Consider the following 14,254-nt stretch of genomic DNA (forward strand, 5'->3'; position numbering starts at 1 on the left):
GACAGAGGGCGCATTTCTTTCTAACACAAACGATGCAAACGCATCATTTCTTTCAAACACACGTTTTCAAAGTTTACATAAACTTTGACAAACTATGCACACGCTAAAAATGCGTCTGCAGTTTGTCGTTTGTAAGTACAAACGCTACATTTGTTTCTACGTTTGTTAAAAGTCTGTTTACCAACAACATGTGCATGCATTATTGAAAGTTCAAACAGGGTCATTAAAGACTTATTAAACGATGTATTTGTTTCTACTTTTGTATATATAGCGTTTAGAAAACAACAACAAACGCGACAGAACGTTTATCAAATTTGGTTTAGAAAGAAATGAGACCTTTATGAGATGTCCTATGGCAAATATAACATGTTGAGCAAGACGAGGACTATTAATGTGATATTATATGATGTAGGAAAAAATATCTTGTGAACAAACAGTGTAAGTTATGGACCAAAATGTAATGAATCTTAAAAAAAATGCTAAAAGTAGAAAAACAGAGAGAACACTAGTTTAGTATTTTTATTTAAGTATAAAAACACGTATTTAGGTATACTAAAAGTGATAATTAACATTATTATTCACATCTATCCGGATGAGCCCATTGATCTAGAACTTTTCCTATTTTTGCTTTCACTGGTTCTGTGGCATCTGTCAGCTCTTGAACTACACTCTGAAACGAGGACAAAGATTATTTATAGCCTGAAATATCGTGCAAACATACATTGTAATTGCATTTACTGTTTATTGGAGACTAAAAATAGTAAGTTTATTGTAAATGTCTTTTGGTTCTTTTTGTCATTGGTTTGCTGAAGATGTGTTTGGACTTTTTCTGTCGTTGAGTTGCTGTAGAGGTATTTTAGTTATTTGCATCTGTTGGTTGCGGTCTCATTGAAATTATCCATCTCCTTTCTTTTGTAAGATTTAAGTATATAAAAACGAAATCATTCAGAGTGGTGACTATGAGCTCCCCAGAATAATTTTTTTTGAAGATGACAAAAAATGTATAGACACAAAAAATGATGTGCATCTTTTCAGTTGTGCATTACCTAAAATATCGATAAGAAATCAAATTGACATGTAAGTTCAAAATACCTGGGGTAAAGTGGGAACATCTATGTTTTTCACAATTTGGTCTGGTGAACTGGCTCCTGTTATTGCTACCGGTACATTGTCTTGCTGCAGTAACCAGGCTAAAGATGCTTTCCCCATGTCTACGTTGGCTCGCTGACATATATTCTTCATTTTAGCAATTGCCTGTGAATAAAAGGTATGTGTGTCATGGAAATGGAGTAAAAACTAGAAACTGAAATATCTGAGGGTCCAAACAGACACATTTAACACTTCTAAATAATGCAAACAAAACACAACGCATATTTGGAGTCGCATTTTCGAAAATTTTAACACCAGAAATTAATTCACCTTCTACGAATGACAACGGGAATCATCTTTAAAAATAGCTACAAATACGCCTTTGTTACCATCCTAGCGCAAAAAGTTGATGCTAAAAAAAAACACAATGCTTTTCCATCATCATAGAATCATAAAGACATTTCTCTTCACAGATATAAACGCCATGCGTACAAATAACGGAAATCTGTTGAATAAATCTGTGTTTTATGCTTTAGATGTGTACGATATAGAAGTGCTCATGGGAGGACAGATATAGTGTTAATAACTATAAGTCGCATACAAGTGGACCCAAATTACACTGTAAATGGGTTTAGGGCGTAGACTACATTGAATTCAAATAAATCATTAGTCATTTAGAAAATAAAGCAGTACTTTTTTTAAGGTAAAAATATAGTAAGAAAGAAGTTTTCTCTGAAATATCACAACCGATTTACCCGGCCTGGTCACAATCTTAGCGTTTTTACAAGAATCAACCAATGCTGCGCTCATCCTGAACGTGCAAGCAAAATCTTCAAGCTCTTTCTCTGGAACATAATATTATAGTTATACTCTACAAACAGATTTCGACAGAAAACCAGAAGAACTTGATTTCACAATCCTGCAGACGACTGTTATGCTTTAGTAGATAATTACCGTAAACATCTCGTCTTCTGCACCATCTTGACCATGTCTGGTTTTAGGATTTCTTTAAAAATCAAATAACATATTTTTATTTTTAGTATCTTTAAAAATCGAAAAGATAAATTTTTATAATTTCAACAGAAATACACATGAGCGGAGTTTTTTCTGAAAAAAATATAAATGAAAAGGTTGGCAGCTATTTTTGTCAAGTACAAATTTGTAAAATTTGGTCTCAGTATTTTATTTTGTCTGAAGATTTATGATTAAATATTGTTTTCCTCCATACTTTAATTTGATTAATATGAGTTATAATTTTGGCCATATTAAAAAAGTAGATATATCAGTATTTAATTTAAGATCATATAATCATTGAAAGTATAGTATTTGAATTTAGGTAAAAGTAAAATTGCATTAAAAGAGAAGGTAGTGATCAAGTTTATACATATATGCCATCCTGTCTGAACTTACAGACTGATCAGCGCATGTTTTTACCCAGATGTGTGGAAAAGTTTAGTCAGCCTCCGTCCCATAGGAACATCATCAAGTTTGGTAAATTTTCCTGTAAGAAGACCTTGTTGCAGCGGCGAATAAGCCAGTATACTTATATTGTTTTCCTTGCATAATGGTATAACTTCATGCTCGGCTGATCTCCATAATAAATTGTATCCCATCTATATTAAGTAAATATTTAAAGAGTTAGATATAAGAAGATGTTACATGTGTGCCAATGAGACAATTCTCCATCCAAGTCACATGTTGTATGTGGTCAGAGACCACAATTGTCGTCCCTTGATTTTCGTTGTAGTCCCTAGTGTTGACAGTGGGTTACTTGCCATTAATTTTTATACCCCTTCCAAATTTATTTCTCCATGTTTAATGCCTCAAATTGCAAGTAGGGGGGTGAAATTACACTGTAAAAAAAATTGGGTCCAGAATTTTAAAGGAAAGTAGTGATTTGGTCCAGCTGAAAAAGGTTGAAAATTAGCACTTCGGAAGCTGTCAAAAGATTTCAAGACGCCCTAAACATAAAATTGTCCATATTTTGAGTTAGAGCCGATGAAGTTTTCTATAATTTTGATATAATTTGTCCCAAAAGTAGTACAACACACTGTAAAAGTTTCTTTGAGAAAGCGCAGGTGGGATTTTTTTTTATTTTCATTTATGTTCTAAAAGAAATGCACTACGAAATAATTGTGTTCTCGGACCATGTATTGAAACAATTCCCTATCACAGAATGTTTAACATGATACAAGGCTTAAAGTATTAAGTGCAATCGAATACTAGTATACAAGAAACTCCTATGGTGTCTGTTCATTGAAAATAACTCGTACATTCAGAGGGATAGAGTTCATAGATTTTCATTTGCTTTGCAGGATTTAGTTTCGAGTGCTGATAATGAAAAGTAAACACTTAACAGATAATTCCACCTACGACTATGTAGCACACAAATGTGTGCACAATCACCTACCTGATTAGAAACGGGTTTACCACCCAAATCTAGAAAATTCTTCAAGTTTTTAGGACCATAGTTAGATAAGCCATAGTATCGAATTCTCCCTAAAGCGATTTGTCTGTTGAGTTCCTTTACACAATCACTAACATCCGCAACAAAACTAGGAAAATGAATCTGAAATAAAATAAAAATTTAATAAAAAGCTTATAATCAATAAAATACATTATTTGGAAAGAAAACAATGCATACAGTGGTTCAATTTATAAACTGAAGATGGAAAATCTAACAGATTATAAAAATAAAAAAAATGTGGTAATGAGACACCTCTCTACAGAAGACCAAAATGACAAGAAATTAACAACCATATGTCAATGTACAACCTTCAACAATGAGTAAAACCCATACTGCACACTCAGATATAAAGACCCCGAAATGACATAAGTCAAAAAACAGTAAACATATGAAATGTTTAAAAAATAAGTGTAGCAAAAAATGTATTGTCAAAATATTTAACGGTATTTCCAGTACTGGTTTGTATCCCCAAAAAAGTGAAGATTAGTTACCAATGTTTTTAAAATTCTGATTCAAAATGCCATAACATTGCAGGGCTATAACAATTATGAGCTGCATTGCAAACTTTCGGCTGTTGTCTACTCTTTGGTAGGGTTGTTGTCTCTTTGACATATTCAACATTTCCATTTTCAATTTTATTTTAATGTATTGCTAAATAACAGATAAGATCACTATTTAGACATATTTAGTATCATGTCAGAAACTTAAATTGGTTTTCAAACGAAAGTGAGAACTGCTGATCGCATATTTATTTTGAAGGATAAAAAATCATATCTGATTGTTCAAACGGTCAAAGAGATATAAAAATGTTTTTAAATATATGAATAAGATATTTTTCTTTTATTCTTGAATGCAGAAAATTAAATTTAACTATACAGGAGGCCACGTGATAAAGCACATGCATATGCTTCCATAAATATCAGCCTTAAATGCCTGTTAAAATTACCTGAAGTAAGTCTACATATGAGGTTTGTAATTTTGTCAAAGCCTTTGTTATAGCCTCGTCTATTTGTACAGCGGTATAAGGCGGAGTGTTAGGTCCTTCTCTAAATCCGAACTTAGTAGCTATAATAGCTTCCTGTCGTCTGCCTTGTAGAGCTCGCCCTAATACCTGCTCAGATCCAGCATAACCCTGTAATAATAAATACAACATTCCACATTGGTGTGTTGACATTTCAAAATTCAAGAAATGTAGAAATTCATGTAACGGATAGTGACATGTTACAAATTAAGAAATTGCATTTTACAAATTAAGAAATTGCATTTTACAAATTAAGAAATTGCATTTTACAAATTAAGAAATTTCATTTTACAAATTAAGAAATGTATAATCATGGCGGATAATCCCCTCCATAGAGTATATTTTAGTTTTCAGATTCCGATTGCAGTTCTCTATATGCATGTGTTTTTGTATTGGGTTAGTGATGAAAGTATGTTCCGTCTTAATAAAGTATGCAATGCTATGTTTAAAAATGGTACTATAAGTGATCACAAGATTTAAAAAATCTTTTGACAAAAGGGTAATTGAAAAATATTTAAAAATAAAATCAGAAGTATGAAGGGTTGTATTAAACAATAACAGAAAAGATTGTTTAGGGAATGTTTCATGTGTCACACAATTATAAGGAATCTTGAAAACACCCTTAATTAGATATAATACCAAGGTACCTCAGCTGTATCAAAGAAATTTATTCCGACTTCCAAGCATTTGGTTACTATAGCTCTCGAAACCTACAAACAGGCAATATACATAATACTCATAAAAAGATTTGCTACATATTTCGGTTTATATAAGTTATATCAATGTTGTGATTACACAACTGTTCCATCTAAGGGAATTAGGTTGTCTAATGAGCGTTTGGCCCCTGATACATTCCTTATATGCCGGTCCCAAGCCAGGAATCTGTAGTTTAGTACTTGTCGTTTGATGTTTGATCTTGGTCTATATAGATTCAGATTCAGATTCAATATTTTATTAGTCTCACCACTTGCAATAAATATAATACAATCATCATAATATATACATTGAATAAAACAGTAATTTTATAAATTAAAATACAAGTGCCATTCTATAAAGAATTATGAAAGATTATAGAAATCAATTTAAATTATAACTATATATTTATCATGATTATAAAATATTTCCGTTATGTAAAACTATATATGTATGGGTATGTTGCAATCTAATAAAATTTCAAAACTTTCGAAATGGCGTGCTCGTTCGTCATCTTAAACACAATTTGTGTGCCCTTTCTAATACAGCATTTCTCGCACAAGAGAGCCTGCTCGTAAAAGCCTTTTCTAGAAGTTACAGTTGCCCATACGAAATTTTAAACGTGTTTTCTTTGTTCAATTGGAAATATATAGCTGTTCAGCTAGTTTCGTATCCCTTCATAACTGCAAGATATCCCGGGCCCCTATCCTTTGGATTATTGGTGTACGCCATTTAGAAGTACTGCCTTGAGATAAAAGGTATGGAGAGAAAAGTATGTCACATTAAAGATTACATATACATGTGTGAAACTCAATATTTATCCTTTATCTCTTTACCAATGATACCTATATACTTCACTTTGCTATGTACTAGGTCAGAAAATAAGAACATCTTACATAAGGACAGCCGGTTTATTGTTGGGTCAAATGCGTTTAATGATAATTGACATAATATATATTAAATTATATCAAACATGGAACATTTAATTCAATGAACTTACATACATTTATTAAAGTTCATGAACAGTTTCATATCTTTGTTACACAAACCAGCATGGATTTTATTTTGTGTAGAAAATAACCCATTTCAATTGTAAAACAAGTCTCCAAAGCTTACTTAAATTTAAAAACTCATACTTCTTACATAATTATGGAGTTACTGAAAAAAAAAAATCAAAAAAAATTCATAAATTATTGCTGTGTTCGGTAACATTGGTTATAAATTACCTCTACATGAACCATACCTCTTCTGACTGTGCCTCCCAAGCATTAGTTTCTTTGTTGTCATTGAATTGCCAGGTACCTAAACAAATCCTAGAAACATTCAAATCTGTGCCTGGTATGGTAATTCTTGGTACAGCTGACATTGTTGTCTTTATACGGGAGTATACTATTATGACACTTTTATCGTATCAAATTGACTGAGATAGTGATAAGAGGATTTCGTTGAAAACAGTTTTGTTTACGTGATAACCAATGAGGCAACTCTCTAACATGCAGAGACCGAATGACATAACGGGTAGTATAGTTAAACTCTCATTTTTAAACAATTTGAGATGTGTCGATTCTTGAATGCTTCACTTAAATGCATTTGTTTCCATTTAACAAGGGTTAAATACCTTGTATTCAAAATTCTTCTTCTTCTTCTTCTTCTTCTTCTTCTTCTTCTTCTTCTTCTTCTTCTTCTTCTTCTTCTTCTTCTTCTTCTTCTTCTTCTTCTTCTTCTTCTTCTTCTTCTTCTTCTTCTTCTTCTTCTTCTTCTTCTTCTTCTTCTTCTTCTTCTTCTTCTTCTTCTTCTTCTTCTTCTTCTTCTTCTTCTTCTTCTTCTTCTTCTTCTTCTTCTTCTTCTTCTTCTTCTTCTTCTTCTTCTTCTTCTTCTTCTTCTTCTTCTTCTTCTTCTTCTTCTTCTTTTCTTCTTCTTCTTCTTCTTCTTCCATATACTGCCCACATTCAACTTTCTGAATATACTGGCAAATTGGTTCTGCATGGTAAAAAACAGGATAAAAACAAATGTTCAACTTTATTTCTTAGGTTGGTCATTAGAGATTTGAATGTCTCAAATGACTGTGCTGTGGCGATCTCCGGGGGAAGCTTGTTCCTGTCTTTGGTGGTGTTCACAAAGAAGTACCATTTCCTGCAGTCTTTGGTTGCTGTGTATGTCTGGATACTCTGGTTGGTCTTTGGAGTTGCATGTCTTTGTTGATGGCTACCTTGTCGTTGTCGATCTTGTGTATCATAGCGTACAAAATCGTGCCCTAAATAGTAAGCGCCCAATGTATTTTTGTGTAGGATATCGAGCTTGGTCTCTTTCTTTATGCTCGCTTAGAATTGATCCAAGTTCACTGAAATCGGCTCACTGCTATTCCTTCGTAAATAAGTAGATTCTCAAAACTATCATGGTGATGTAGAAACAAATTATCACTTCCTGTTATCATATCATTGATGTGGTCTCTAAATGTTGAGATTTTATGTTAACATATAATGTTGTTATGTTTTACATGAATGTTGACATGTTTTAAATAGAGAATTAATTTTTAACTTTGATATTGTCCTATGTCAGTGAGTATGTGTATTTTATTTAATTGTACATTATTCATTGTATACGCTCTTAGACGGATTTGTGGCTACCCTGTCTGCAAGTGCCCCCGTTGTAATGGGGTAGTTTAAGCTTAATAAATATATATATATATATATGTCGTGTACAAGTTGCGATTTTGTACATGTTATAACATGTACAAAAATATTGTACATGTTATAACTTGTATAATGCAAAAATACAAGTTATAACATGTACAAAAGTTCCTCATACATGTTATAACCTGTACACAATATTGCTTAAAAATGGTTGTAACTTGTGCAAAATCGAAAAATAAGGATATTTTTCTATTATCGTAACAGATGATATTGACCTCAATAACATTTTCATAACTTTTATTATTCCTTCATGTAAGTGTGTTTTGTCCTTTTTTGATACAGTTAATGTCCAGGGGTCGGTATTACGAAGCATTACTAACCCTGTCATAAGATATATCTTAGGACATGTCTTATGATCCTCTTATGACTATCTATGAACATGTAATGATCTTATAGTTTATAAACAAAAATTGAGTTATAAATTTACATAAGTCATGCTGAAGGCCAAAAATGTTGAAAAGTAGATTCAAAGATATTGATAATGAAGCGTGGTCCAATGAAAACTATTTCAGCTCTCTCTTGCTTTTACAGAGTAAAACACATGTGTCATGAAAACACATTTTGCCAACATAAGTCATGAAACATATATTTCTGAAACTTTGTGATCATTGTCCTCTACAGAAAAAGACACGTTCTGGCCTATTTATTGTTGTTCTTTATGCATTGGTGAATTTAAATGTATATTTTACTACAGTAAGATTTATTTTAAATTTTGTACAAGTTAAAACCATTTTTAAGCAATTTTGTACAGGTTATAACATGTATGAGGTACTTTTGTACATGTTATAACTTGTATTTTTGCATTATACAAGTTATAAAATGTACAATATTTTTGTACATGTTATAACCTGTACAAAATCGCAACTTGTACACGACATACGTACTTATATATATATATATATAACTCTTCTAAACATCAACCCAACAATGTTAGATCTGTAAATTTGATTTCGCAAATTATTGGTTCTTCCCTCGCCGGGATTCGAACCCATGCTACTGTGATATCGTGACACCAAATCGCCTGCACTGCAGCCGTCCCGCTAGACCACACGACCACCTGGGCTCTCAAAAAAAGAGCTTTCGCTGGCCGTGTGTTACCTTTCCTCGTCAGTTTTAATCTAGCGGCGTACTACAGTACATGATATATAAGGCATGAAGATGTTATTGTTACAGACTGCAGCCGTCCCGCTAGACACACACATATATATATATATATATATAACAAGTCAAAAAGGGTACAACATCACCATTAAATAACTATAAAATATACAAATATTAGATATTTCGGATAACAGATATCCTTCTTCGGTAATTGCACAATGACAAATGAATCATGTCAATTCAAATTGAGACTCTATCAAAATCTTGATTTATACAATTTAAGCGAACGCTGGAACAATTTTAAAATTTCCAAACACACCGCAAAGACTACAGAAATATGCCAAAAATAAAAATAGTTATTTACGATGTGAAATGGCACAACTCTAGATTTCCAAAGGTTGTGACAGTTGAGATGTTATAACTGCATTGAGGGCAGTCCTCAAACAAAAAAATCAAAAATGTCCTAACCGATCCAGGATGGTATAAATTAGACAACGGTAGGGCAATTACAACAGAAACTACATATTTAAGCCTCCCAAACGAATATCAGTCTAATAATGATTGAAAAAATAAGTATTGTATAATGAGGTAAAATAATTGAACGTGGCAACGTACTTATACATCATCCCGAATCAATGAAAACCTGTAATTTAAACTGTTATTTTAAAAATAATTTCGAACTGTAAAGCCAGTACTAAATCCGGCGTTGTTTGAAACAGGTAGTCACAGGAAAATGAGGGACTCGTTCTATGTTTTTTCATTTATACCCTCTGGGGAGACTGTCCGTAACTTTCTTATCCAAAATCTTTCCCGAGCGACTCTGTCGACCTTCGACCAACCCTCGTTGTGGTCTATGATCGTGATGGTAAGGTTTTTGAGATCAGCTTGTGTGTGTCCAGGTGATCTCAAATGACGACTTACGGGTAGGTCGGGCTTGCAAGTGTAGTCACTTCGATGACCATTCATGCGTTTGTTAAATGGCTGCTCTGTCTCGCCAACATACTGCATGCCACATCGACATTGAAGGAGGTATACAACATTCTGGGTTTTGCAAGTTACATTGCAATATATAGTGTACACAGACCCAGTCGAGTGGCAAGTGAATGTTTGAGTATTCAGTATTTGTTGACAAGTCAGGCAACGTCTGTTACCACATGACTTGCACCATCCTGCAATTGAACAGCTTTTATTTGAGGAGACGTCAGCTCTAACAAATAAGTCTTTCAGACTTGCTGGTCTCCGAAAAGCTAAGACAGGAGGATTGGGAAAGATCTTGGATAATTTAGGGTGTTTGGCAATAGTTTGCCAATTGGCACGGATCAAACGTGAAAGGTTATTAAAGGCTGGATTGTATGTAAGAACTCGGAATTCGTCGATTTTCATTTAAGATCTCATGTAGAAAATCTTCCTTCCCACATTCAAGACACTACAGATTATCTTCGTAAAATGGAATCCATGAACCCTCTTCCTCCGGAAACCCTCCTTGTCACTTTAGATGTCACCTCATTGTATACCAACATACCTCATGATGACGGCATACAATCTTGTAGGGAAATATGGGACTCGCGCAACATTTTAGAACCACCTACTGAATGTTTAGTCCAGCTGCTTACTCTGGTCCTGAAATGCAACAATTTCACCTTTAATGGTGAGCATTACCTTCAAATTAACGGGACAGCGATGGGGACGAAAATGGCACCGTCTTACGCCAATATTTTCATGGGCAAATTAGAAAAACAAATTATTGCAACATCTTTATCCAAACCTTTGTCTTGGTTCCGTTTCATTGATGATGTTGACATGAAATGGATTGAATCTCAACAAAAACTGGATGATTTCATCAGACATGCAAACAACGCCCACCATTCAATTAAATTTACGTATGAAATTTCCGACTCTAAGATATCTTTCTTAGACACAACCACATCTATAAAGGACGGTGTCATATCAACAGACCTTTACTGTAAACCCACAGATAAACATCAATACCTTTCTCCCCAAAGCTGTCACCCCAAACACTGTACAAAAAGTATCCCGTACAGTCAAGCTCTCAGAGTCAAGCGGATTTGCTCCTCTGAGGAGGCTGTCACGAAACGGTAACAGGAACTTCGCGGATTTTTGACAAAACGAGGTTATAAGAAATTGGACATAGATAAGGGGTTTGCGCGCGCTAACAATAACAGCCGCAATGACCTCTTACAATACAAACGGAAGAGGCGCAGCAAAATAGTCCCGTTTGTTCTTACATACAATCCAGCCTTTAATAACCTTTCACGTATGATCCGTGCCAATTGGCAAACTATTGCCAAACACCCTAAATTATCCAAGATCTTTCCCAATCCTCCTGTCTTAGCTTTTCGGAGACCAGCAAGTCTGAAAGACTTATTTGTTAGAGCTGACGTCTCCTCAAATAAAAGCTGTTCAATTGCAGGATGGTGCAAGTCATGTGGTAACAGACGTTGCCTGACTTGTCAACAAATACTGAATACTCAAACATTCACTTGCCACTCGACTGGGTCTGTGTACACTATATATTGCAATGTAACTTGTAAAACCCAGAATGTTGTATACCTCCTTCAATGTCGATGTGGCATGCAGTATGTTGGCGAGACAGAGCAGCCATTTAACAAACGCATGAATGGTCATCGAAGTGACTACACTTGCAAGCCCGACCTACCCGTAAGTCGTCATTTGAGATCACCTGGACACACACAAGCTGATCTCAAAAACCTTACCATCACGATCATAGACCACAACGAGGGTTGGTCGAAGGTCGACAGAGTCGCTCGGGAAAGATTTTGGATAAGAAAGTTACGGACAGTCTCCCCAGAGGGTATAAATGAAAAAACATAGAACGAGTCCCTCATTTTCCTGTGACTACCTGTTTCAAACAACGCCGGATTTAGTACTGGCTTTACAGTTCGAAATTATTTTTAAAATAACAGTTTAAATTACAGGTTTTCATTGATTCGGGATGATGTATAAGTACGTTGCCACGTTCAATTATTTTACCTCATTATACAATACTTATTTTTTCAATCATTATTAGACTGATATTCGTTTGGGAGGCTTAAATATGTAGTTTCTGTTGTAATTGCCCTACCGTTGTCTAATTTATACCATCCTGGATCGGTTAGGACATTTTTGATTTTTTTGTTTGAGGACTGCCCTCAATGCAGTCACAACCTTTGGAAATCTAGAGTTGTGCCATTTCACATCGTAAATAACTATTTTTATTTTTGGCATATTTCTGTAGTCTTTGCGGTGTGTTTGGAAATTTTAAAATTGTTCCAGCGTTCGCTTAAATTGTATAAATCAAGATTTTGATAGAGTCTCAATTTGAATTGACATGATTCATTTGTCATTGTGCAATTACCGAAGAAGGATATCTGTTATCCGAAATATCTAATATTTGTATATTTTATAGTTATTTAATGGTGATGTTGTACCCTTTTTGACTTGTTATATATTATATTTTGTAGTGTACAGAATCATATTACATGATCCATCGCCCTGTAAGATTGATCGTTGACTATTTATTCAGTCATTTTATATATATATATTGTCCCATATCCATTGTTTAAAGACATGAACTTTTAGCTTCTGTTTCATTTCTTCTTGTCCAAGTTGACACAACTTGAAAGTTTGGTGTTTAGATCAACGGTACTCTCAGATGAGCAAAACCGTCACTGATTTATTTAGTTTAGTGCAGAGCTATATTATCAAAAACATTATAACCCTTAATGTTACTGCTTCATCCTTCAAAAGGTACCAAAGTATTTCACACCATACATTACAAAAATTCGGGTTTAATTTTTCTTCTTCTCTTTTGTATTTCCACCTTTTATATATGTATATAGATCACGCCTGTCGCCCAGTATAACAGGGTTGTAAAAGCATGCTTGTTTTCCTGTCTTCTCAGTTTAACCAGGTAATTATCCCGAACGAGACTCCGAAAAGCAATAAATATGTGTCCAAGTCTATTTAATACTTCCAGAGAAATATTATAAATTAATAATACAACCATGATTAAATGTCATACTCTATAATGCCTTACACTGCCCGTCCCACAGGGACTCGGTTAGCAGATTAAAATTTTGTAAATCAATGTTTTTAATTTATGTTTTATTATTTCCTGTCTATTTGCATTACTCTGTTAACGTGTTTAACGTTGCCAACACTATTTCTTTGATTTTCTGGCAATGTGCAGTTTACTATCCATATCCGATACTGTACTGGATTTTTCAGTATACGGATATGGATAGTAAACTGCACATCGCCAGAAAATCAAAGAAATAGTGTTGGGAACGTTAAATACGTTAATAAAGTAATGCAAATAGACAGGAAATAATAAAACATAAATTAAAAACATTGATATATAAAATTTTAATCTGCTATAAACTAAGTTCCTGTGTCCGGCCGAGTTCGGTTATGTAAAGGCACTGGCTACGGTTACATGGAAATGTAACAATAATAAAAATATTATTGTTACATTGGAAACTAATTGCCGGAATGCAAAGTTGGGTAAGGAATATGTCAAAGCGACAACAACCCGAACATAGAGCAGACAACAGCCGAAGGTCACCAATGGGTCTTCAATGTAGCGAGAAACTCCCGCACCCGTCGGAGGCGTCCTTCAGCTGGCCCCTAAACAAATATGTATACTAGTTCAGTGTTAATGGACGTCATACTAAACTCCGAATTATACACAAGAAACTAACAAAGGCCATGCAAAGGCTCCTGACTTGAGAAAGGCGCAAAATTGCGGCTGGGTTAAACATGTTTATGAGATCTCAACCCTCCCCTATACCTCTAGCCAAGTGTAGAAAAAACAAACGCACAACACTACGCATAGTAAAACTCAGTTTAAGAGATGTCCGAGTCCGATTTCAGAATCCTTGAAAGACGTACTATAAAACAATCAAAAAAGTGTATGTTATACTTGTATGTATTGTAAATATAAGATAATGTCTTCAACTTTTATTATTTAGTACATATTACTAGTCCCATCGAACATTGCTGTTTTTCATGTAACAATAACGCAATGTAACCGTAGCCTCAATAATTATTGTTACATTCGTAATTAATCGGTTCCTTATCCAACCATGCATTCCGACATTTAGTCCCCAATGTAACAATAACATTTTTATTAGTGTTACATTTCCATGTAACCGTAGCCAGTGCCTTATG

The 14,254-nt window shown here is 34.1% G+C and overlaps 1 protein-coding gene across 2 annotated transcripts; it reads right to left on the reverse strand.

Moving 5' to 3' along the window:
- Positions 1 to 505: 505 nt before the first annotated feature.
- Positions 506 to 6,692, reverse strand: LOC143064866 (1-deoxyxylulose-5-phosphate synthase YajO-like). Of its 2 annotated transcripts, none has more exons than XM_076238028.1 (8): positions 6,514 to 6,692; positions 5,225 to 5,287; positions 4,503 to 4,688; positions 3,500 to 3,658; positions 2,524 to 2,702; positions 2,044 to 2,095; positions 1,093 to 1,254; positions 506 to 670 (listed from the first exon to the last, which is right to left on the reverse strand). In XM_076238028.1, the coding sequence occupies exons 1-8, from the start codon at positions 6,634 to 6,636 to the stop codon at positions 575 to 577; spliced, it is 1,020 nt and encodes a 339-aa protein (XP_076094143.1). In that variant the 5' UTR covers positions 6,637 to 6,692; the 3' UTR covers positions 506 to 574. The 2 variants fall into 2 exon arrangements, with proteins under 2 accessions (XP_076094143.1, XP_076094144.1); XM_076238029.1 differs by having other exon boundaries at positions 6,497 to 6,630.
- Positions 6,693 to 14,254: the final 7,562 nt, after the last annotated feature.

The sequence above is a fragment of the Mytilus galloprovincialis genome, chromosome 2 (assembly GCF_965363235.1).
Source record: "Mytilus galloprovincialis chromosome 2, xbMytGall1.hap1.1, whole genome shotgun sequence".
Lineage (NCBI taxonomy): Eukaryota > Metazoa > Mollusca > Bivalvia > Mytilida > Mytilidae > Mytilus > Mytilus galloprovincialis.